This window comes from Pseudochaenichthys georgianus, chromosome 13 (genome assembly GCF_902827115.2).
Source record: "Pseudochaenichthys georgianus chromosome 13, fPseGeo1.2, whole genome shotgun sequence".
In the NCBI taxonomy this organism is placed as follows: Eukaryota; Metazoa; Chordata; class Actinopteri; order Perciformes; family Channichthyidae; genus Pseudochaenichthys; species Pseudochaenichthys georgianus.
In genome coordinates, this window is record NC_047515.1 from 19431009 (window position 1) to 19457564 (window position 26556).

At 40.9% G+C, this 26556-nt stretch overlaps 1 protein-coding gene across 1 annotated transcript in view; it reads right to left on the bottom strand.

Moving 5' to 3' along the window:
- Window positions 1–4011: 4011 nt before the first annotated feature.
- LOC117457669 (multidrug and toxin extrusion protein 1-like) overlaps window positions 4012–26556 on the bottom strand; it is a 29203-nt gene continuing 6658 nt past the window's right edge. Inside the window, exons 2-17 of the mRNA XM_071205247.1 lie at window positions 22456–22557; window positions 22297–22365; window positions 22064–22212; window positions 20533–20575; window positions 9801–9845; window positions 9145–9242; window positions 8956–9053; window positions 7750–7863; window positions 7597–7664; window positions 7375–7483; window positions 7015–7090; window positions 5875–5944; window positions 5621–5753; window positions 5403–5497; window positions 5265–5307; window positions 4012–4292 (exon numbers count right to left, since the gene is read on the bottom strand). Coding sequence (XP_071061348.1) covers window positions 4081–4292; window positions 5265–5307; window positions 5403–5497; window positions 5621–5753; window positions 5875–5944; window positions 7015–7090; window positions 7375–7483; window positions 7597–7664; window positions 7750–7863; window positions 8956–9053; window positions 9145–9242; window positions 9801–9845; window positions 20533–20575; window positions 22064–22212; window positions 22297–22365; window positions 22456–22557 — 1524 coding nt within the window. The 3' untranslated portion in view covers window positions 4012–4080. The remainder of the gene's footprint in view (window positions 4293–5264; window positions 5308–5402; window positions 5498–5620; window positions 5754–5874; window positions 5945–7014; window positions 7091–7374; window positions 7484–7596; window positions 7665–7749; window positions 7864–8955; window positions 9054–9144; window positions 9243–9800; window positions 9846–20532; window positions 20576–22063; window positions 22213–22296; window positions 22366–22455; window positions 22558–26556) is intronic.

The following is a 26556-nucleotide window of genomic DNA, read 5'->3' on the forward strand; positions in this document are numbered from 1 at the left end:
GATGAAATGTTCTCCACTGCACTGGTCCCAATAGAAGGCTAACCCTAAGATCCTAGATCATACAATCATTGTTTGTGCATAATGCCCCCGGACTCAGATGAAAATATTCGTGCTGGCCAAACGGTGGTACTACACTTCCGTTTGGTTGCCAGGCCCGGAAACACTTTTTCCCATTGACTTACATGGGGAAAGAGTGGTCTGTAAATCGTTGGATAATTTTTTTTAAACTAAATAAACTACCCAGTATGAACACTTGTAGCCCTTATTAAAAACATTCGTTCCTCAAGTTGTAATAATGTGCTAATAACGTTATTCTGAGAGTTATTTCCCTCTGCATTATGAACGCGCATCTAACCCACAGGACCGCGCCGCCCGGCACGTTCAGGAAGGGTGGGGGCTGGAGCTATTGGAGCTACAACGAGCCGTTAAAGGCAGAGAGTGAAATTCAGTGAATACCATAGACTGTATATATAAATGAGGAATACACGTAGTTTACAGAGATGTTGTTTGAAAAACCAATGTGAGTTGCGTTTCTCTTTACCCATGGATGCACAATAAGAACGGACCCATATCGTCTTACTGCCACCCCACGGAGCTGTAATAATGGATATATTGCACATGTTTGCTATAATTCATTATTATACTACATGGGCTGTATGATTAAATCTTGTACCGTAAATGTTGTATTAAATAAAGTTAATATTACTTATAAGTATATATATATATATATATATATATTAGTGCTGTCAAAATTATCGCGTTAACGGCGGTAATTAATTTTTGAATTAATTGCGTTAAAATATTTAACGCATTTAACGCATGTGCAGAATGGCCCGCCCCATACGTGCCACCAGTGGCAGCGCCAGGGTATGGCTGGGGTAGGCTACACCCATACCAAGAAATGGCTTAGCCCCACCATGAAAAATGATGTTAAAGTAAGCAATATAAAGTCTGCCAACTCGCGCGGAGTAAATTGCACAGACAGCAGTTAGTAAGATTGATTTCAGTAGCCACGGTTTTGAAAACTTTTGTCACGTAGTGATCGTCTTCTCAATAGAACATCTTTGATAACGGCGTGGTGTTGTTGCAGGAAGTCCCGACGCAGAATACTTTTGCTGTAGTACAGGGCAGAGCCATATAATAGTAATAATATGGCTCTGGTACAAGGGTGCACATAACTGGTACGCAGGTTATGTGCGTAATCTGAAATGTCACTTGTGTCACAAAGCGCATTTGCGTACCGACTTACTTGTGAAGCTTTTCCAGAAGGCGGTTAGATCACCGGACGACAGAGTCGGTCTCCGTGTGCACAGACAGGGCTGCTGTTAACGTCGGTCTGAACTACGGAACTGTGCCAAAACTACGCCAACCGGCTGCGGAGGGAGACTCCCCTCTTCACTGGAGAACTGCGCTAAAACAGCTGATCACAACGTTCACACTAGGCTTGTTTGAGACACATTGCGGCTCGCCTCGAAAGTAGACGAGAGTAGCCGATCGCAGCTGGGGGAGGTGTCAAAAAGCTCGTCTTAAGTCGGACAGCTCGGACTCGGAGTCGGCTTGACTGGCTGGGTTTGCAATGGCGGAAATTGCGTTGACGTTTTTCGTTGCAGATGAAGTGGATGCAATAGAAATGCTCCTCCCTCTTAATGTTTGCAAAACTGATAGGTGGACAGGCTACAAATGATCAGTCCCTTCAGATCCGCACACATGAAGCTTAATGAGCATGCATTGAACAGACCTGCTGCTGTGTTAATTCTTTAGCTGCCACTTTAAGCTTTATCATGTGTACAACATGAATGTAATTTGATTTAATCTTGCCATTTTAAATGATGTATTCAATAAATAAGGTTAAACCAAATCATTACATTACAATAGATTTTATTTGAATGATTTGGTTTAACTTAAAGAGAAACTTTATTGTTATTGCACATATTACAGGTACTGAGACAACGAAATGCAGTTTAGCTTCTAACCAGGTGCAACAAGCAGTGAAGTGGAAAGTAATGTACACAATCTACAGAATAACATATAGAATGAATTGAATGATGAATAAACAGTGGGGTATGAATACACTAGATATCAGCCTGAGAGCAGTATGAACAGTGTGTATTAATACACTAGATATCAGCCTGTGAGCAGTATGAACAGTGTGTATTAATACACTAGATATCAGCCTGTGAGCAGTATGAACAGTGTGTATTAATACACTAGATATCAGCCTGAGAGCAGTATGAACAGTGTGTATGAATACACTAGATATCAGCCTGAGAGCAGTATGAACAGTGTGTATGAATACACTAGATATCAGCCTGAGAGCAGTATGAACAGTGTGTATTAATATGCTAAGATATATAAAGTATGAAAACGGTATGCAGTATAGTATAACATATATAGATATTAATTTCATGATGATAAACATTGTGGAACAATGATGAAAAATGGGAATGGATGTGGCGACGTAAAACTGACACAAAACAACAACAAACTTTTGCCAGCCAATTGGAGAGTTTCATCAGCAGAACGTGGTAAAACCCACAAATGAGCGCTCAGCTCGAGATACCAGCGAGCCGTTTCCCATCAAGCATTTCGCTTCCGCAGCTCGTGGAGAGCAACTGCGCCAACTCGCCTCGCCTCGCTCTCAAGGCTGCGGGCGTCTTTGTCCCGCGAGATTTCAAAGTCTCATGTGGGCGAGCCTCCAGAGCAAGTCGGACAAAATGACTAACCATCATGCAACGCACTAGCAAGACGTTGATCGCAACTGCGCAGGTCTTGCTTGTCTCAAACAAGCCTACTCTGTGGTCACGAAGTACTCCACTAGCCCCCCCCCCTCCTGTCGACTTTCCTGAAGTACTCCCCGTTGATAGAAATCAACACGTAATGAATTAAGACCCCACGGTTTGATGATTGATAGGTGTGTGGGTTGTCTTTCATTTTGACATGCAGAAAAATGTTATAATAAACATAGATACTGTATGTTAAATTGATATATCCGCCTTCTTTCATTTATCTTTCCATTCCCACAACAATATACATAAATAAATGGCATATTTTGGACATAGTTCGAATGGTGATTAATCATGATTAATTAATTTTTAAGCTGTGATTAATCTGATGCTTAAAAATTGTAATCGTTTGACAGCCCTAATATATATATATATATACAGTGCAATAATTATTTCATGCTAAATGAAGCTCTGTTGCTTGGATATCACTAGATCCCGTTACAACGTAATATAAGTACATAACGATTGATGTGAACATTAGCATAATGACTAGCTAGCTGCTAACTGCCGCCTCGTTAATATCAAATCCATCATAATAACAAATCATTACCATGCTGTCATGAACGTGCGGTGCTGTTACGTGTACGCAAATGGACGTGCTTCATGTGAACGAGCATTTTGGTTAAAGTTGCGCATGCGCGATGAGCGCACATATGGGTATTGCTCAGGCATGCTGGGTAATCTGTGACGTTTCGCTCTCTCAAAAGTTGGGCCTTTGTTGATTTTATCATCATGCGCTAATGAGCAACTCTCATAGGAATGAATGAGGCCCCGCCTCCCACACTGTATCCAGTTCTTATTATACATCCATGTTCTCCATACGACATATACCCCTGATGAAATGTTCTCCACTGCACTGGTCCCAATAGAAGGATAACCATAAGATCATTAATCACTAAATCATTGTTCCCACTCAATGTCATAAAATATTATGAATTCTTGGCAATGGATGAAATAATATTTTCCTTAACGCAATTACATTATTAATGGATAATTACATATTTATGTTACATCTGCACTTGTGTCTCCAAAAGTCCAAATAAAATGTTGATTCCAAGAATACCACAAAACTTTATTTATTAAATACAAATGTTTTGGCAATGTCTGTAGTTTGACTTAATTTATTTGACAGAATGTGTTTGTTTGTTTGTTTCTTCTTTGGCATCGTGCGATACAGTACAAACATCTGCATCAGACGGTGCAGCAGTGCCTTAGGGGTTACCTCGAATACTTCGAGTTGCTGAATAGAATAGAAGACTTTGCTCACAATCATGTAACCAAGTTATTGATCAGCAGGTTAATAAGGATTCCAGCATTCAGGATGAATAGCATGACAGCCAGAACCAGGCCTCTGAGAGACGGAGGAGCCGTCTCTCAGAAGCAGACTTCTGAGAGACAGCTCCTCCTCCCCCGGACTCACTGCGGCGCCCCCCGCCTCGCGGTCCACCAGCTCCACGGTGTCTGTTCCTGCACTGTCCTGTGAGTCCCCTGGATCCTCTGGTAGTGGACCTGGACATACAACATATAAACATATATAAACTTTCTAACTTAGAAAAATATTTCATCTGACATTTTGTGTTTTACGTTCAACTTTTCCTATTTTGCGTTAACATTTGATGCAAGATTCTAGTTTTTATTGATTCCTAACTTAGTTTAATACGTTACAGCAGGGGTGTCCAAACGGAGCGGGGGCCAAATGCGGCCTGCGGACCATTTTGAATCGGCCCTCAGCAAATAAAAAAAGTATAATGAAATATGGCCCACAAATTAAACTTGTGCTTGTCTTATATTGTACTTCTTAAATATAAATGTAAAAATATATTACACAGTAGTATTCATGTGTTAATAAGACCACTTTTCAAATACATTCAGTCAATTAAGGTTGGAAACATTTTCTAACATATCTTAGTTGATAAGAAAAAATCCCAGTGACTTATTTACATAACAAGCTTGAAATACACCCTTCCTATTTATCCTTATTATAATCACTCTGAGGCTTCTGTTGTAAGGGATGAGCTGCCAACACTCACAAGCATCATTTAGCTACATTTGATTGATTTTGCTAACTTATAACTGAACTTATGAGACAATATAGTCTAGTAAGTGGCCCAGCCCTTCGTATATTTTTCTGTACATGTATGTGGCCCTCGGTGAAAAAAGTTTGGACACCCCTGCGTTACAGTAACTTCTATTGAGATGACAGCAGCATGTTTAATATATGGGATTCGTCATTTCACAGCTAATTGCTGAAGATTAATTATCTATATAGGGCTGACTCTATTTAACAATTGTTAAATAGTTAAAGTCATATATGAAGCATTGCTAAATGACCTAAACTATATAAATACTGTGTATATATACTAGGTATATTGTTGAAGATGTCCCCTGCACCTGTCACTTTGAGCATGTTTCAACATTTTTCTCAAGCCATTTCAAGAACAGTAGACAGGGAGACTCGAGCAGTGTTTTGTGGAGTCTTACTTGTGTCTGTAGAGCTCCCAACCACTCCTGCTCTGAGTTTAGCCTGCAAGAAAACAATGTATGAATGTTTATTCATAAAGACCTTTTACAATGCGAAGATGTATTAGACTCTGAATGTGAAGACTCTTAATTCCTTACCTCTGTTGTAATTTTATTCCAGTTCATTCTTAACAAATAAGAAGATAGGAATATGACCTGCAGAAAGCCACAGGTAAGAAGGCCTAACCATAGTCCTGAGGGAATAAAGCATTTCTCACACTTAAAAAAAGACACCAGTTTAAAAATGTTAAAAGAACCAGTTAGCATCATTGTGGCAACAAAAAGCTGAAGGCTCACAAACATGCTGTACATCTTACCAATGATTCCCAATTTGGCTGCAAACATCAGTGGCACACCAATGGGAAAACCGACACCATAAAATCCCAAAATGTTACAAATGGCTCCAATCTTCTGTTTACCTGCTCCTCTTAAAATGCCTCCCAAGGAACCCTAGCCACGCACACAGAATGAAGAGATGGTGAGACAGGAAAGAAAGCACCTGGTATTTTGCAAAGGCAATCTATAGGTGTATCATAAAATATTGTTTGCATGACATTTCCGTAATACTTACTGATAGTGCATCTATGATCATGAATGGAGCATATATAGACAAAACATCAGTAACCCTTTGCCGGATTTGTCTGAAAGAAGTGAGACTCAAATGTTCAGTGTGTGGGAGGTAAAAATGACATCATGAGTTGAATATATTTTAGATACAATTTGAACCCTTATTCTAATGTAGTATGTTGCCAAATGTATGACATTTTCTTAACATCAGTTTCCTCAAAATGTTTTTTTTCTAGAATCCGAGCCATAAATCTCTTCTTCAGTAGCTGTACATACAACAAGCTTATATTATGAAGATTTTTAAAGAGGGGTTTCTACCATAGGTTTCTATAATGAATAGCCTGATTTAACATTTTATTCTTAAAGATGGTGAATAATGATTTTTTTAAACTGGCTTTCATAAGAAGAGATATCCAAACATGTTCTCTGTAATATGCAGTGGTGGAAATAGTTCTCAGTTCCTTTACTTACTGTCGTCTTAAAATACTCAAGTAAAAATCCTGAAATTGAGTATGGAAGTATTATTATTAAAATGTACTTTGTTTTAAAGGTAAAAGTATTCAGTACACATAATGGCTCTCTTTTACAGTGTTGTAGAATAATATGATTCTTATAAATGTGAAATCATATTCATAATGTAGTTTGGCAAAGTGGAGCCAATTTTAGACAAAAAAATGTTAAATAAAAAATACACGTGTTGTATCATGTGTTTTCATTTGTACAAAGTAGCTAGGAGAGTTTAATACATCTAGTAGAGTAAAAAGTACAATATTTGCCTCTGAAATGTAGTAGAGTAAAAGCATAAGTAGCATTAAATGCAAATACTCAAGCAAAGTACAATTTAAAGTACAATAACATAAAAATAACTATTTTAAACCTTTCAATTCAGTTGTGGTGTCACAGTGATAATGAGCAAAAACATTTCCTTCAAGTTAATATTTAAAGGAATATGTAAACAAAGTTCACTGTTTTCTTTGTAGAGAATAAATGATATACTGTAATAGTGAAAGGTCATTTAGGAGACCGATTATCTCCCTCATACAAAAGTTTACTCTGTGTTTGTTAACATAACACCCCGAGTTATTTTTTAAACAAAAGTAAAGAATATGGTTGTGGTTGCAAAGGTTTTTGTTTTTTTACTCACTCATCATCTGAAAAGACATATGACATCTGGCCCTTCAAGATGCCAAGGATAATTGACCAACATATAGACATGGACCCTGTGTTAAAGAGTAACACACCTTATTTTACACAGGTTTCATCATTTTAAAGAAAGTTTATTTTCTGTAAATATACTGAGAATCTTGTGACAATAATTAGCTCTGCTAGCCATTTGAAAACGTTTTGGCTCAAGGCATGCTATTCCAGGTCAAAGGCAACCTTGTAGTATTTCTTTAGTGAAATAACAGTTCTAAATATAAATTATTCTACAATTATCTTGACTTAAAATACATTTGTATAAGATATTATAAACCACATTAATAGTTTTGAAGAGCATACTGACCTGCACAGAATAATGTCAGTTTAGCAGACAGCTTAGCCTGCTCTGTGTCTCCGCCTCCCAGCGCTTGTCCAACTCTTACATTGCCAGCTATACTGAAACCCAAAGGGAACTAATAACAAAAATACTACGTTAAAATGCTGTGACACTGCGTGTAAAAATTGGTCATTCATTTGACACCATAACCGTTTATGCAGATTCAGTCATTTTTAGAAGACAGATTACCATATATGCAATATTTGCCAGTTGGTGCACAATTGATTGAGCCTCAAGCTCCACCTCACTTATTAGACCTGTTAATGACAAACAGACGTTAGATTTCTTACTAACTTTAGTTCACACAAATGCTTTAAACCACAAAATGGACTGTAGCATTACCTGCCAAAAAGCTTCCAATCTCATACGACCACCACTCAACACACGTCATGACCATGCTGGGGATGGCCAAGTACATGTATGAGCCCCAGTCCTGCAGGCACTCTTTGGTCCAGCCTGTTTGGAAGAATAACAAATCAATAAATAATTCAATCTCTCAATCATTTCATCTTTGAGTCGGTCTGATCAACTATGATATAAATTATCTTAACTTCCGATAAAAAATGTAAAAGCAAATAAATAATTAGGAAAAAACAGCAAGACACAGTAAAGGGTTCCTTTGCAGTATGCAGAAAGGCTGAAATATTAAATAAAACAGAGAGAATATGGGGAAATTGATACTTTTCTTCATAAATTAAAGAACGTAACCACACTATCCTTCACTTTATTGACGTTCTTTTATTTTTACAATATGTCAATAACTGTCACAAGATGCTTCTGAAACAACATATTGCACATACAGCCTTGAATCTGTCTCTTAATATAGTAGGAAGTGTTATGTTGTCTTGGAGGACTTCTATCATAATTCGATGTTTGCTTTCCATATATTGTAACAGTCAAATAAGAAATTCAATAATCATTATTATTTCCAAACTATGTATAATCTCAACACTTTGTTTCTTCTGAGCTACAATCCTGAGATGTCTTCAACCCTGGAATGATTCATTAGCATCTGCTAATGATTTGCTGGGCCTCTTATATGTCCTGATCGGTTTATTTTCTGTTTTATTTTTGAGTAGTCACAGTCTGTCAGTTTCCTGTTTGACTTTGAAAGGTGTTCCCCTCCTCTCTCATGTCTGTATTTGCTTCCTGTCTCTGTGTTTTCCCTCCTGTTTGATTGTCTGATTGTGTTCACCTGATTGTGTTCATCTGTTGCCCCTGAGTTTCACTTGCCCTCTCCAGCTGTGTCTTGTCTTGTGTATTTAGTCTTGCTTTCCCTTGTGTTCCTTGTCAGTTCGTCGTCGTTTTTCGTGTGGTTTGGTTCTAATGTCATTTTCTGGATTTCCATGGTCTCCCGAGTGTTCCCGTTTAGTTCTTTCTTTTCTTTTTGTTCTACCTCGCCTGCTCCTGCCATTTTTTTGTAAGTACAGCTTTCATTTAATAAACATAGCTTTTTGTTCCTGTCCTTACAGTATATCTGCCACCCCTGTTTGTTCTGCATTTGGGTCCGCACTCTTGCCAAACCCTGTCAGTCTATGTGTTACTCACCTCCCCAGGTGGGCTTATGAAGACCTTTCCAAATGATATAAGCAAACAGAGTTGTAGCCATGCAGTATTGGGATATGGCGTTGGCAGCAGCAGAACCACTGTAAAGAGTATTTCATAGCAAAATATTGGTTTTGTGGAAGAAAAAAAGCAATATTGGCATTACTAAACAAGTCAATAGGCAATACTCACGCTATTCCCTGATGTAATACAAAGATGAAGATATACTGGATGACAGCATTGAGAATGTTGACTATAAGACCTGTGATTACCGGCGGCCATATGATGCTCTGAGAGAAGAGCCACATATAATATAAATGACATATAGTCTTGTTAGACATTGGCAAAGTGAGAACACAAAGATTACTACAGGAGAAGGGTTGTCCTACACTGAGTCATCATCCCATCACAGAAGTATGATTAACAAATGATACCTTGTACCTGATAAAGAGCATTTGTAACTTTTAAATGTAAAGGGACCATTTTATAGCATTGTTGAGTCCTTGTGATGCAGAATTTACAGGTTTTGAACTCAGCACCTGGACAGGAAAGATGTGAATTTGATTTACCAAAGTCAATAAATGCAAAACAAAACCTTGGTCCAAATGTAGATTTGATACACATTCATATGCCCTGACCTCATTTTCATCATAATTCGGACGCTGAACTCTAATATCACATCAACTTGCAACCTGGTGCAACTCTGTATTACTGCAATAGAAGTCTGACGAATAGCATTTCAGCTAATATCCTTTTTGGATACATTTTGGCTTTATGACTTCTCTTTCATGTAATCAGCCTGTCCTGTTCTTAATTCATCTCATCAGATAGTTATCTAATGAACTTACCTGGCTTTGCAGATAACTTGTTTGTAATGCATACATGAATGTAGCCTACAACAAAGAAGGAAATGTCTCAATTATATATTTGGACACACACACACACACACACACACACACACACACACACACACACACACACACACACTGAACACAAATATAAATGCAACACTTTTGTTTTTGCTCCCATTTTTCAAGAGATGAACTCAAAGATCTAAAACATTTTCTATATACACAAAATAACCATTTCTCTCAAATATTGTTCACAAATCTGAACAAATCTGTGATAGTGAGCACTTCTCCTTTGCCGGGATAATCCATCCCACCTCACAGGTGTGGCATATCAAGATGCTGATTAGAAAGCATGATTATTGCACAGGTGTGCCTTAGGCTGGCCACAATAAAAGGCCACTCTAAAAATGTTCAGTTTTATCACACAGCACAATGCCACAGATGTTGCAAGTTTTGAGGGAGCGTGCAATTGGCATGCTGACAGCAGGAATGTCCACCAGAGCTGTTGCCCATGAATTGAATGTTCATTTCTCTACCATAAGCCGTCTCCAAAGGCGTTTCAGAGAATTTGGCAGTACATCCAACCGGCCTCACAACCGCAGACCACGTGTAACCACACCAGCCCAAGACCTCCACATCCAGCATGTTCACCTCCAAGATCGTCTGAGACCAGCCGTTCGGACAGCTGCTGCAACAATCGGTTTGCATAACCAAAGAATTTCTGCACAAACTGTCAGAAACCGTCTCAGGGAAGCTCATCTGCATGCTCGTCGTCCTCATCGGGGTCTCGACCTGACTCCGGTTCGTCGTCGTAACCGACTTGAGTGTGCAAATGCTCACATTCGATGGCGTCTGGCACGTTGGAGAGGTCTTCTCTTCACGGATGAATCCCGGTTTTCACTGTTTAGGCTAGGTTTCTTCTACAGGAACAAGTCCTGTTTCTCATTTGAAGCCAGGAAAAGGCTAGTCACTGTGACCTTTTTACCTGTGCTGGACTATGGTGATTTGATATATATGAATGCACCTGCCCATTGCCTGGAAAAGTTAGATGCTGCGTATCACAATGCTCTGAGATTTGTTACTAACTGTAAAGCACTTACTCATCACTATACCCTGTATGCCAAGGCAGGTCTGCCTTCACTAACTGTACGGAGGCTCAGTCATTGGTACATGTTCATTTATAAAGCCATGTTGGGTAAACTACCTTTTTATATCTGCTCTCTGATCTCTCGACGAATTGAAAGTACGTATTGCCTGAGATCTCATGATGTTGTTTTATTAAATGTGCCAAGTGCTAGGACTGTCTTAGGGAAGAAAGCTTTTAGATGTGCAGCTCCACTAAATTGGAACAGTCTGCACACCTGTTTAAAACTGAGCACTTTGGTTCCCCTGCATAATTTTAAAACTCGGCTGGGTGACATGCTGTTTGATACTCATGGTACCTGTCACTGTAAATAGAGTTTTGTAAACTGTACATTATGTTGTATGTCATCCTTATTGTTGTTCTGTTGTTTTTATGTTACATGTGTAACTAATGTCCTGCAGGTCACCCTTGAAAAAGAGATCTTTTGATCTCAAGGGGCTTTCACCTGGTTAAATAAAGGCTACAAACAAAATGGCAGACAGCGTGTGTGGCGTCGTGTGGGTGAGTGGTTTTCTGATGTCAATGTTGTGAATCGAGTGGCCCGTGGTGGTGGGGTTATGGTATGGGCAGGCGTATGTTATGCATGACGAACACAGGTGCATTTTATTGATGGCATTGTGAATGCACAGAGATACCGTGACGAGATCCTGAGGCCCATTGTTATGCCATTCATCCACGAAAATCACCTCATGTTGCAGCATGATAATGCACGGCCCCATGTTGCAAGGATCTGTACACAATTCCTGGAGGCTGAAAACATCCCAGTTCTTGCATGGCCAGCATACTCACTGGACATGTCACCCATTGAGCATGTTTGGGATGCTCTGGATCGGCGTATACGACAGCGTGTTCCAGTTCCTGCCAATATCCAGCAACTTCGCACAGCCATTGAAGAGGAGTGGACCAACATTCCACAGGCCACAATCAACAACCTGATCAACTCTATGCGAAGGAGATGTGTTGCACTGCGTCAGGCAAATGGTGGTCACACCAGATACTGACTGGTTTTCGGACCCCCCCAGACCCCCCCAATAAAGCAAAACGGCACGTTTCAGAGTTGCCTTTTATTGTGGCCAGCCTAAGGCACACCTGTGCAATAATCATGCTGTCTAATCAGCATCTTGATATGCCACACCTGTGAGGTGGGATGGATTATCTCGGCAAAGGAGAAGTGCTCACTATCACAGATTTGTTCAGATTTGTGAACAATATTTGAGAGAAATGGTTATTTTGTGTATATAGAAAATGTCAAGCCCTTGGGTATATTTGCAGTTTCCCCGCTTGAAAGGGATGGGAGGTTTTAACTGGGTTTCACTCGTACAATGACCACAACTTTGTTTCTTTTGAGTTCTTCTTTATTTTCGTTGTAAGGTAAAAAACCTTAAATGAAAAATAAAATGGTTTTACTGTAAATACAATGCACATCAAATAATAAATGCAAAAATACATGCTTTACATATACTTTTTAACACTTGTGAATATTGTTTGTATGTATTTTTATGAATTATGTTTTTAACTTATGCAGTCTCATTAAAAATGCAAATATAATAGACTGAATTTTTAGCAGCATGCAAACCGTTTTTATCAATCTACATCTCTCAATAAACAAATCACACTCGTTTTTCAATCAACAATCATGTTGCTTTAGCTTGAGGACATCAAACAAACAAATGACACTGAACTAGAACTCACGTTCTAACGTGCGCCACGAATGGCAAGTTGTATGATTCTTAACTAAACACACAGTTCGTCTCTCACCGGCCGCTTCTCCAGCTTTTTATGGCTGCACCAGTGGTGCTTCTTCAACGTTTATTCTGCTGGTTCGTTGCTGCTGCTGGACGCACGCTCTTTAGTTTGTCCCTTTCCAGCTTGGATTACTGCCTTCTTTCAGGTGCGGTGCTTTTAAAGGTGCAGCGAAGCTGATTAGCAATTAGAGACTGATTTCAGACAGCTGCCACTCTGTCAATCAGCCCGACTTTTTAACCCCTTGATCTCCTGTGAGGATTTTTCAAGTTGACTTCACACCTCCCACTCGACCTTCCAGTGGAGACACCTGGGAGGTCGCATGTTACAAAGGTAAACTTGGGTCAGACGCTTTGTTCTGCTCTTCAGTGGGAAGCAAGACGACCAGTCGCCTGACGTCTCTGTGAAGAACTGTCGCTGGGATCTCCTCTGAGCTTTTTCGATCTTTGGTGATTTGCTTTTGCTGTGGTAGGCCTTGTGACAGGAACAGGGTAGCTTGGGAATGTTGTGACGTTGACATCCCTCACAATTCCTTTGCTGTCCGAGTTGACACTGACCACTCTTGCAATCCTGAACTGACCCCTCAGGGCGTTTTGGTCTGTAATCCAGACGATGTCTCCGACTGCGACATTTCTCTTGGCTGTATGCCACTTGTTCCTTACGAATAGATTAGGGCCAGCGAGTTGAATCCAGTGCCTCCAGAACTTGTTCACTTGCGCTTGCATTTCTTTAAGCCTTTTGTAGGGATAGTCACTGAAGTCCAATGTTCTGACATCTCCACTGTGCGATGCTCGTCCGAGCAGGAGACAGTTAGGAGTGATGAACTGAACGCTGTCTTCTCGGCTCTGTGTTATGGCGTCAATTGGTCTTTCATTCGTAAGATTGGCTGCCATGTAGAGAGTTGTTTGGAATTCACTCCAACTTAGCCCCGAGTCTCCTCCCAGAGTCTGCAGTGCTCTCTTGATGATGCGCACAGCAGCTTCTGCAGCACCGTTCCGGTGTGGAGAATCGGCAGGATGAATTGTCCATGTCCATTCTGTGCCATTCTTGGCAGCTCTCTCTTCTAGTGTAGCTTTGTCAAGATTGGCAAGGAATCTGTACTGTTCTTCTAGGACTGGCTTAGCCCCTACGAAGTTAGTACCTGGATCTGACCAGATCTTATGTGGATGACCTCGTAGTGCTGTGAACCTCTGGTAGGCGAACAGGAAACTTTCAGTGGATTGAGAGTTCACCAGCTCTGTGTGAATAGCTCTGGAAGCCATGCAACAAAACACAACTCCCCAAACCTTCAGTGACACTCTTTTCTTGATATCATCCTTGACTTGGTACGGTCCGAAGAGGTCTACTGTTGTGTATTCAAAGGGTGCAGCTGGTTCTGTCCTCTCTGGAGGTAGATCACCCATTATTTGCTGGCATATTTTTGCTTTAGTTTTTCTGCAGAGCATTCAGTTTTTGACCACTTTCTAAGCAATCCTCCGACCCTTCAAGACCCATGCTCTCCTCCTCATCTTGAGCAAGGTTCCGGCCACTCCATCTTGGTTCTCCTCGTGGGCTTCTCGTGCTAACAGCGTTGATACCTAGGCTTCATACGACAAGATAGGGGACATCAACTTTATCTTCATTGAAGATCTGCACGCGACCCCCACAGACCAACAGGCCAGTCTCTTGGTCTCTGTACACCACCAGCCTGTCTGTGGTTGTACTTGGGAAGGATGCACCTTGCTGTGCCGCAAGAAAGATGTATCTTAGGGCGTCTTCTCTCTCTTTCACTGAGATGACTTGCGAAGACGACACTGCCTCCCACTTTGGACTGTTTGCAGTTTGCTGTTTACCTCTAATGAACTTCTTCGCTGCTCTCCAAATCCAAGCAACTATCTTGACGAGTCGACTTAGGTTGCTGAACCGCTCGACGTTCACAAGGTTTAGGACAGCTGATCCTGCTGGTGGCCTTTTTGGGTGTGTTTGGGTTTGTTGCTGATCTAGCTTTAGCTCTGATGGGTGTTGTGTGTTGGCATCGTTTGGATCTGATGGCACTTGTGCCTTTGCCTTGGCTCTGGTTAGCGCTGCAACAAACGTTTTCTTTTGCAATCTGTTGACACTGTCTCTGGCAGCTGTCACCAAATCTTTGGCAGATTTCATTGGCCAGTCATCCACTGAAAACTTCAAGAACGTTGGTCCGTTCTGCCATTCTGAACTTTCACCCAGGTCTTGAGGACTGGCCCCTCTGGTTATGATGTCAGCAATATTAAGAGTTGGTACTTGAGAAGTGACAAGAGAAGTGACTAGAGGTGTGTTACGATGTGAGGTGCAGGTGAAAGAACGATACGTGGAGAGAGGGTTTTCTTGCAAAAATAAACAGGCGTTTTATTCTTAGCCTTCCACATTATTCCACAGAAACACAAACTGCATGCCTGGTGCTGCATTCACCAGCAAGGAACACACACAGAAACGAATGCCCCTTCCCCTCTCTTCCCAACCACATTTATAGGAGACGGCCCGCCTTCCCACTCCAACCTGGCCAATCAGGTCATGGTTCTAAAAGTGGAGTGAAGGCTTAAATACAAAATTAAACACTGTTGTCTACCTTTAATAAAACCCTAAAGACTTAAGTAAATTCATTATTGCATCGCCATAAATATTATATCTTCAAGAACAACAAGGTCTGCTTAAAACGGATAGTTTTTAACCTAATTGACACTCATAAAATCACACATTTCCTGACCAATCGCGTCCAAGACTCATATAAGGAGTACTTTGGAGGCGTGCTCCCCCTTTGAGCACTGGGACAAGATGGCCTCCAGGTCTGAACAAAGGAAATGGTGATTACTTGGTGCTTGTGTGTTTTACAGACTGACAAACGAATTTAGACGCATTTTATTAGTTTGTCTATGTAAACTGTTTTTATAACTTTAACTGAAATAAAGGCAACTCAGAAAAAACATGTACTACCTTTCTTAACAAACAAATAGTTAAGACCAACATGTTAGTGAGGGAGTGTGTACGAGAGAAGGGACTAGGAAAATGACCTGAGGAGGGACTAGGGAAGGGACTAGAGAAGGGCTAGAGGGGGGACCAGAGAAGGGACTATGGCAGCTGGGGCCAGAGCTGAGTCTGGAACCATGGCTGCTGGGGCCAGAACTGGGGCTGTAACCATGGCTGCTGGGGGCTGAACTGGTTCTGGAACCATGGCCTTTTGGGCTCGTGCTGCTAACCTGGCCTTGCGACTCCTCTTAGGAGTCTGCAGATTTCATTGGCCAGTCATCCACTGAAAACTTCAAGAACGTTGGTCCGTTCTGCCATTCTGAACTTTCACCCAGGTCTTGAGGACTGGCCCCTCTGGTTATGATGTCAGCAATATTAAGAGGACCAGGAACCCACCACCAATCTTGGATCGCTGTTGTGTTCTGGATCTCTCCGATTCTGTTTGCGAAGAAGGTCTGATAACCATAGCTCTCTCTCTGGATTGCACCGAGGACTGTTTGGCTATCAATCACATGGAACCACTTTCCAACCTGGATCTTGCTGTGCTGCTCGAAGTATGTTTTGAGACGTGAGGCAAACACTGCTCCGCATCTCTCTGCCTTAACAGCATCACCTTTGTGGTCTAAAGGAGTTAGTTTCGCCTTGGACTCCACCAGAGTGACAACTGGGCCTTGGTCGGTGTTCCACCGGAGGTACATCACAGCACTGTAAGCATGCTCGCTTCCATCGGAGAATGTTATTGCCCAAGGTTTTCCAATGAAGCTTGGAGGCGTTATGGCCCTGGTGAATGTAACCTGCCCGAGTTGCACATACTCTTCGAAGAGTCGGATTGCATCTTCTCTGAGGCTGTCTGACAATGCTGTATCCCAGGTGTCTTTGACAGGGCAGTTGTCGCTCTTTGCCTCCTGAAATGCTCTCCGCACAAGGATGGCACCCTTCTGCTTGGCAGGAGTTACCAGACCAACTGGATCATACAACCCTGAGACTTGACTCAGGAGGTTCCTTCTTGTCAAAGGGTTTGGGGTTTGTGCTCTTACTTGGTCTAGTAGAAGGTCTTGGCCAAGTCGCATCTTCTTCTTTCTCTTTGAGAAGTTAATGGATGCCATTACATGGATCTTGTCTCTTCCACAAGGTAGCCTAGACCAAGCGCTTTGTTATCTTCAGCCCTCATTTGATTCGGGAGGGCCATGTAATTAACTTTGGTCTTCATTGGTTTGTTGTTGTTCCCCTTCCTCCCACTTTGGCCTGAGAAGACCCAAGGCTTCAACAGGAAACCTCCAGCTTTCAGGATTTGCTCCACGTTTGCTGTGATGGTTTTCAGCTTCTCGAAGTCGTTGTGAGACGTGAGGATGTCGTCAACGTAGCTATCATTTTGTAGTACCCCTCGCTCCTCTGCAAGGTGGGCGAAAGGAGGTAGGTTGGCTGTTTCTCGCATTGCGAGCTGTGCGATGCATCCTGCAGACTTGTCACCAATATTGACTCTGGTGATTGCGTACTCCTCCAACTCTTTGTCCTCAGAATCCCGCCAGAGGAACCTGTGGAGGTGCATCTCTCTATCTTCCAACCATACAGAATTGTACATTTTCCTGATGTCCCCTAAGGCAGCGTTGGTTCCCCCTCTGAACCTCAGGAGGACAGCACATATCTGGTTAAGGATGTCTGGCCCTTTCATCAGCAAGTCGTTCATGCTGGTGCCTCTGAACTTTTGACTGCTGTTCCAGACGAGTCTTACTGGGGTTGTTGTAGAGTGTGGGTTTGGTGCAATAAGGTGACTCACGAACCATACTGGTCCTTTCCAGGTCATGATCTGCTCTTTAGTCAACTTGATTGCAGCTCCTCTGTCGATCATGTCATGCACTTGAGCTTTGTAGGCAGACTTCCACTCTGGTGCCTTGGCTAGCTGCTTCTCTGTTCTTAGGAATGTTGCTTCAACTACACCTCTGTTGTTCGGAAGTGAGGCCGGATCCTCTAGCCAGGAGGATACTTTGCATGCCAATGTGGTTCTCTGCTGTGATCATCGCTCATGACATAGGTGAGTCCATCCTTTACCACCTCAAGCTCCCTTTCCTCGGCAAGGGTCATTTCTTTACCACCGGGCTGGCAGTTTTCGCACCGGCAGCCTCCACATCTGGGCTTGCATGCTGCGCCAATGCTGTCCCATTGCCACCATTTCAGGAAACTTTCTTTTGAGTTCTTCTTTACTTTCGTTTTTGTTGTTGCAGTACAGCTTATGTAGTAAGGTTGGAAGGTAAAAAACCTTAAATGAAAAATAAAAAATAATTACTGTAAATACAATGCACATCAAATAATACATGCAAAAATACATGCTTTACATATACTTTTTAACACTTGTGAATATTGTTTTACTTTCTTAATGTATTTTTATGAATTATGTTTTTAACTTATGCAGTCTCAAAATGCAAATATAATAGACTGAATTTTTAGCAGCATGCAAACCGTTTTTATCAATCTACATCTCTCAATAAACAAATCACACTCGTTTTTAAATCAACAATCATGTTGCTTTAGCTTGAGGACATCAAACAAACAAATGACACTGAACTAGAACGCACGTTCTAACGTGCGCCACGAACAGCAAGTTGTATGACTCTTAACTAAACACACAGTTCGTCTCTCACCGGCCGCTTCTCCAGCTTTTTATGGCTGCACCAGTGCTGCTTCTTTGACGTTTCTTCTGCTGGTTCGTTGCTGCTCCTGGATGCACGCTTTTTAGTTTATCCCTCTCCAGCTTTGATTACTGCCCTTCTTTCAGGTGCATTGCTTTTAAAGGTGCAGCGAAGCAGATTAGCAATTAGGTAATGATTTCAGACAGCTGCCACTCTGTCAATCAACCCGACTTTTTAACCCCTTAATCTCCTGTGAGGATTTTTCAAGTTGACTTCACAGAAAATGTTTTAGATCTTTGAGTTCATCTCATGAAAAATGGGAGCAAAAACAAAAGTGTTGCGTTTATATTTTTGTTCAGTGTATATATATATTAGGGTGGTCCTTCGTGAGAGGTACATTTTCGAATTCATTTATTTTAAGCTCCAACCACCGGAATTTGTTATCATAGTCAAGAAAACTCTCCTGGTGAATTGTATTCAAATTCCAACAGCATTTACCCCTCCCTCATCAACCTTGAAGTTTAGTAGCTGTGTGGCAGCCCAGCAGGAGCACTAAGTCGGACAATGTATTTGAGGTAGAAAGACATTTTGCTTCAGATTTTTTTGATAGTTTAATACATTTAATTGTGTAATGAGGTAACCATTTATACAACTCCATTGCACTGATTTGTCCACTCATTGCACTGATTTGTCTTATGTTGTTGTTATTCATTATTCACTGTTTTGTCTTGTCTGCACTTGTGAAAAAAAATTGTACACTGTCGCACTTTTAATGCCACACTAAGTTCCTATTTGTATTCATTGCAAAGATTGCATTCAACGGTATCTGAATCTCAATAAAACACTGCATGTTGTTGTGTGTTAAAAGCTAACATTTTGGGAATAAATGGTACTTTTCAAGGATTGATTTTATTCATTTTCATTTTTTATTTTCATTTTAATCCTTATTAACTATATTTATTCCCAGATAAAAAGCGTCTCTCTGGGATCCTCTGGGTGAAACTTCAAGGTCGATGAGGGAGGGGTAAATGTTGTCAGATTGAGGAAAGAATTCACCAGGAGAGTTTTCTCGACTAATAGAATGAATTCTGGGGGTTGGAACTTAGACTTTCCGACTTTCAATTTTAAGGACCACCATAATATATATATATATATATTAGGGCTGTCAAACGATTAACATTTTTAATCAGATTAATCACAGCTTAAAAATTAATTAATCATGATTAATCACCATTCGAACTATGTCCAAAATATGCCATTTATTTATGTATATTGTTGTGGGAATGGAAAGATAAATGAAAGAAGGCGGATATATCCATTTAACATACAGTATCTATGTTTATTATAACATTTTTCTGCGTGTCAAAATGAAAGACAACCCACACATCAATCATCAAACCATTGGGTCTTAATTCATTACGTGTTGATGGGGGGGGGGGGGGGCGGCGGCGGCCAGTGGAGTACTTCGTGACCACAGAGTGTGAACGTTGTGATCAGCTGTTTTAGCGCAGTTCTCCAGTGAAGGGGGGGGAGTCTCCCTCCGCAGCTTTGGCACAAGTCCGTTATACAGACCGACGTTAACAGCAGCCCTGTCTGTGCACACGGAGACCGACTCTGTCGTCCGGTGATCTAACCCCCTTCTGGAAAAGCTTCACAAGTACGTCGGTACGCAAATGCGCTTTGTGACACAAGTGACGGTATGCATTTCAGATTACGCACATAACCTACGTACCAGTTATGTGCACCCCTGTACTACAGCAAAAGTATTCTCCGTCGGGACTTCCTGCAACAACACCACGCCGTTATCAAATATGTTCTATTGAGAAGACGATCACTCCGTGACAAAAGTTTTCAAAACCGTGGCTACTGAAATCAATCTTACTAACTGCTGTCTGTGCAATTTACTCCGCGCGAGTTGGCAGACTTTATTTTGCTTACTTTAACATCATTTTTCATGGTGGGGCTAAGCCATTTCTTGGTATGGGTGTAGCCTACCCCAGCCATACCCTGGCGCTGCCACTGGTGGCACGTATGGGGCGAGCCATTCTGCACATGCGTTAAATGCGTTAAATATTTTAACGCAATTAATTCAAAAAATTAATTACCGCCGTTAACGCGATAATTTTGACAGCACTAATATATTGGGTTTTGTATATATATATATAGATATAGAAAAATGTTATTTTTGAATGCAGACAGGATAGGTTTATACTAAGAGGTTCGAAATACTCACAGGAAGAGCTGGCAAAAAGATCTTCACATACAACTGGGACACCCTAGAAAAAATCTTACTTCAATATCAACATTAAATATACTTTGAAATATACGGTGGAGAAAATAAGTATTTCATCGCTTGCTGATTTTGTAAGTTTACCCACTTACAAATAAATGAAAAGTCTATAATTGTAATGGTAGGTTTATTTGACTAATGAGAGAGAGAATATCAAAAAGAAAATCCAGAAATTGACATTATATAAAAGATGTATTTGTATTTAACTGTGGGAAGTAAGTATTTGATCCCCTTGCAACAAACAAGAATTATGAATCCCACAGACTGGTTACATAAGTCCTGTTTCTTTTAAAAATGTACTGTTAATATCAAATTGTTACCTGTATAAAAGACACCTGTCCACAGAATCAATCAATCAGATTCCAACCTCTCCACCATGGGCAAGACTAAAGAGCTGTCTAAGGACCTCAGGGACAAGATTGACCCTGAGGTCCGCACCCTCTGATGACTGCACAAGGCTGGAATGGGCTACAAGACCTTCAGAAAGCAGCTTGGTGAGAAGGAGACAACTGTTGGTGCGATTATTCGAAGAAAGACAAAATGAGCATCAATCGCCCTCAGTCGGGTGACACAATATATCGCCCCATGGGGTATCAATGATCATGAGAAAGGTGAGGGATCAGCCAAGAACTACACGGGAGGAACTTGTTAATGATCTCAAGGCAGCTGGGACCACAGTCACCAAGAAAACTATTGGTAACACACTACACCATAATGCAGCGCCTGCAAGGCGGAAGAGAGATGCTGACTATAACCTCCAGAACACCACCCCCACTGTCAAGCATGGAGGTGGAAACATTATGCTTTGGGGAGGTTTCTCTGCTAAGGGGACAGGATGACTTCACTGCATCGAGGAGAGGATGTACGTGTACCAGGACAATATTGGCTGATAGCCTCCTTCCGTCAGCCAGGACACTGAAAATGGGTCATGGATGGGTCTTCCAGCAGGACAATAAACCTGAACATACGGCCAAGGCAACACAGGAGTAGCTAAAGAAGAAGCACATTTAGGTGATGGAGGGGCCTAGCCAGTCTCCGGACCTTAATCCCATAGAAAATCTGTGGAGGGAGCTGAAGCTTCGAGAGGATCTTCAGAGAGGAGTGGACCAAAATCCTTCCTGAGATGTGCACAAACCTGGAGACCAACTACAAGACCTCTGCCCAACAAGGGTTTCTACTGTACACCAAGTACTAAGACATGTTTTGCATGGGGATCAAATGCTTATTTCTCACAGTTAAATGCAAATCAATTTGTATCTTTTATATAATGTCAATTTCTGGATTTTCTTTTTTATATTCTCTCTCTCATTAGTAAAAGAAAACTATAACATTATAGACTATTAATGTCTTTGTAAGTGGGCAAACTAACAAAATCTGCAGGGCATCACAAATTTCCTCCACTGTATACTCTTTTCTTACAATAAATAAAGAACAAGAAGAAGAAAACAACAAACTAAAGCAGTTAATAGCTTACCTGGCTACCTCTGGCTCTTGTTTGAAAGCCAAAAGAAGGGCCTCTGTGTTGATGAGAATTGCCCAACATGGGAAACAAGCCAGTAACAAAATGAGGATTGCCCTCTGAAGAATGACCCCAATCCTCAGAAGGTTTTGGCTCCCATAAGTCTAAAAACAGAAAGTATTTTAATTTTTCAGTCGATACTTATCACACCTGATGAAAGATATTATATGTCAGGCTAAAGCTCATACCTGAGAAATCAAAGTATCACATGCTGAAGCCAAACCGCTTCCAACAGATATACCTATAACATTAATAACCTGAGGATTTAACCAAAACATTAGTGGATGATTTCGGTTTTATTTATTGGTTCACCTTTCACTGGAAGAACATTACTGTACTGTACTTACTGATGTAGCCAAAGACACCCCTGTCAGCTCCACCGTACCCAGATGGCCACAGAAAATAGCACTTACAAAACTCAATGTATAAACCATAAGATGGGACAAGACCTGTTGAGAAAAATAAAAATTAATCAAAAGTAACTAAGACAACAAACACATACTCAGTGTAGTAGTTTACACTGTTGGGGAGTGTTTCAGCTACGTTCAACTTTGAGTAAGTTAAATTACCTTTTTGCCTGCAAACTATTTTGGGCCTTTTTAAATGTTTTATTACATTTTCCATCGAGCCTATTATTTAGTCCATGGGTCTTCAACAGGTGGACTGTGACTATAGGGCATCCTCAGAGTTAGCTACTGAAAAGAAGCTAACTCTTTTTAAATCGTATTCCCTGTGTTGTGGTACGTCTGAGCAGTGTTATATGTGGTGTTTGCTGGTATCCTCAAACGATGTCAGACTTGCTGTTGAAGACATCATATTTCCATTTCGTACAGGCCCGGTTCTACGGGGGTGCATAAGGGTGCATTGCACCCTCAGTTGAGTTGTTATGCACCCTCATTTGAAAAATTAAAAGTGAAAAAAAAATTAAAAGTGAATTATTTATTTTTTTATTAAAAGTGAAAAATATTACATATATAATAACAATAATAACAATAGTAGTAATAATAATAATAAGAATATAGTTGTAATAAGAGAAATTTTAATTGTGGTTAAATAACATTGTCTGCTGCATTTATTTGGTCAATTTAAACGGTAAGTAACGTTATTATGTCAGGTGCGTGTGACCTGTGCCCTTGCGCGTTCGTCATTTGCAAAGTGCTTACACAGCAGTCAGTGATGGATATCAGAAAATGGTTAAAACAACCAGCCCTTATCGCCAGCAGTAACACTGCATCTACTGCAGGTAATAACAGTTCAGATCATGGGGAGATTACGTTACCCGCGGCCACTGTCGTGGACACTAACGTCCTCCCGCCCGACTCGCCGGCTTTGCTCGCCTCGCCCACTTCGTTGCCCCAAACACTGCCACCCCTCGGCGGCCCGCAAGTGCCAGAGGACCTCGGCAAAACAGAGCCTGCCCAGGTATATTAAAAAAAGTACCCAACTCGCCTGTACAGTGGGGTAAGGTGCTCATTGACAGATTGAATTTCCCTTTGTGGCATTAATAAAGTATTTGTTATTCTGTCTACTTCTTAACTGTCAGTAGTGCTGCCGGCTCAAAGTCTGCTAGTGCAGGGGTTCCCAACCTTTATTGTGCCAAAGACCGGCAGATACATTAAAAAAAAAATCGCGGACTGGTTGTCAATTTTAACTGATTTTAATATTTACTCACCAGCAGGTAGAAACAGAGGCTAATTGTATGTAACAGCCTGAACAAATACTAGAACAATCCAAAACATATTAACAACGTTTAAAAAAAGAACCGGTGTCGTTTTTCGGTTTTTCGGAAAAACAAAAAACCGACAATATTCAGTTTTTAAACCAAAACGGGAAAACAGATAAATCAACGTTTTGGTTTTGTTTGTATGATTTACGGATAATCCAGTGATGGGAAAACGAGGAGAAGGTGCATTATGAAGGAGGTGTGTGATCCTAGATAACAACCTGTCCTTCACTGCAAACATCGCTGCTACAACCCGTTGCTGCAGATACACGCTTTACAACATCAGGAAGATACGTCCCCAGCTGACCCAGAAAGCGACGCAGCTTCTGGTCCAGGCTTTCGTCACCTCACGCCTAGACTACTGCAACTCCCTCCTGGCTGGTCTACCTGCATGTGCCATCCGACCTCTGCAGCTCATCCAGAATGCAACCTTCCTAAATGTTCCCACACCACGCCGCTCCTCCGCTCCCTTCATTGGCTTCCGGTAACTGCTAGAATTCACTTCAAGACACTGGTACTTGTGTACCATGCTGCAAATGGATCTGGTCCTTCCTACATCCAGGACATGGTTAAACCAGTGGCGAGCCGTCAGGGCCCTCTAAGCCCTCTGTGAGGGCCTAAGATATTCTAAAAAATAATATTTGAAAACATTAAAATAAAAACATTTTTTTTTTTAATATTATTTGTTATATTTTGTTGTTGTTACATTTTTCATTAGTTTTACCAAAATAACTTGATTTAATTGTATTTAAAATAATATTTCGAAAATAAATATATCCTTCGAATCTGCCTGTTCAGTTTCTGTTGGAATGTGAAGGGTAAAATGCCGTCTCTGCAAGTTATGTGAAGACGGGAGAGCTTTTTGGTCCCTCTCTACATTCACAGAGGGCCAGCTACAGTAACTCAACGAGAGAGTAATGTCAAATGACAGTACAATTGACCAATCATATCTTCCCTCTAAATCTATAGCTTTTGGAGAAGGTTGTTTTTAAGTTTACTAAAATCTATCGTTTCAACTGTTTCACTTTATAAAAAGGGAACAGGTGAGTAGAGTATCATTGAGTTTCTTATTCTGTCAGTAAATTATCCAAATGAAATGTTTATCATTATTTTATTCAACCCTAAACAAATTGATGGTACCTTTTTAATAATGACCTTACATGGTCGGCAAAGTTAAATTAACTTCAGAAAATCAAATCTGTTCTGACAAAAAACTAATAAATGTTTAAAGATAGGAACTTGCCATCCCACTGAAAAACAGTCCGTAGAGATTTAAAGGCGTAGTTGTAGTTCAGTCCAACGTTTAATTTGGATTCATTTTTCCAACAGTCAACTATTTTCATAAAGAATATATATATTTTTCAAAGTCAACTTTATTGTCAATCTTACTCAGTTTGTGTTTATAGACAGAGAGATCAAAAAGACGTTTAAATAAAATTATATATATATATATATTAGGGCTGTCAAACGATTACAATTTTTAATCAGATTAATCACAGCTTAAAAATTAATTAATCATGATTAATCACCATTCGAACTATGTCCAAAATATGCCATTTATTTATGTATATTGTTGTGGGAATGGAAAGATAAATGAAAGAAGGCGGATATATCAATTTAACATACAGTATCTATGTTTATTATAAAAAAATTCTGCATGTCAAAATGAAAGACAACCCACAGACCTATCAATCATCAAACCGTGGGGTCTTAATTCATTACGTGTTGATTTCTATCAACGGGGGAGTACTTCAGGAAAGTCGACAGAGGGGAGGGGCGGCGGCGGCTAGTGGAGTACTTCGTGACCACAGAGTGTGAACGTTGTGATCAGCTGTTTTAGCGCAGTTCTCCAGTGATGGGGGAAGTCTTCCTCCGCAGCCGGTTGGCGTAGTTTTGGCACAGTTCCGTTGTACAGACCGACGTTAACAGCAGCCCTGTCTGTGCACACGGAGACCGACTCTGTCGTCCGGTGATCTAACCGCCTTCTGGAAAAGCTTCACAAGTACGTCGGTACGCAAATGCGCTTTGTGACACAAGTGACGGTATGCATTTCAGATTACGCACATAACCTACGTACCAGTTATGTGCACCCCTGTACTACAGCAAAAGTATTCTCCGTCGGGACTTCCTGCAACAACACCACGCCGTTATCAAATATGTTCTATTGAGAAGACGATCACTCCGTGACAAAAGTTTTCAAAACCGTGGCTACTGAAATCAATCTTACTAACTGCTGTCTGTGCAATTTACTCCGCGCGAGTTGGCAGACTTTATTTTGCTTACTTTAACATCATTTTTCATGGTGGGGCTAAGCCATTTCTTGGTATGGGTGTAGCCTACCCCAGCCATACCCTGGCGCTGCCACTGGTGGCACGTATGGGGCAGGCCATTCTGCACATGCGTTAAATGCGTTAAATATTTTAACGCAATTAATTCAAAAAATTAATTACCGCCGTTAACGCGATAATTTTGACAGCACTAATATATATATATCCTATATCAGAGATGGGGACTCGAGTCTGTGACTCAGACTCGAGTCGCACTTAAGTCGCACACACAGAGACTCCAGACTTGACTTGGACTCGTGACCAAAAGACTTCAGACTCGACTTGGACTCGTGTGTTGGGACTCGTGAACAATCATTGTGTTTTCTATTGTTGGCGTATTAAAGGTGGGGTAGGTCAATTTGAGAGAAACCGGCTTGAGATCGCTAGAATTTGAAAAT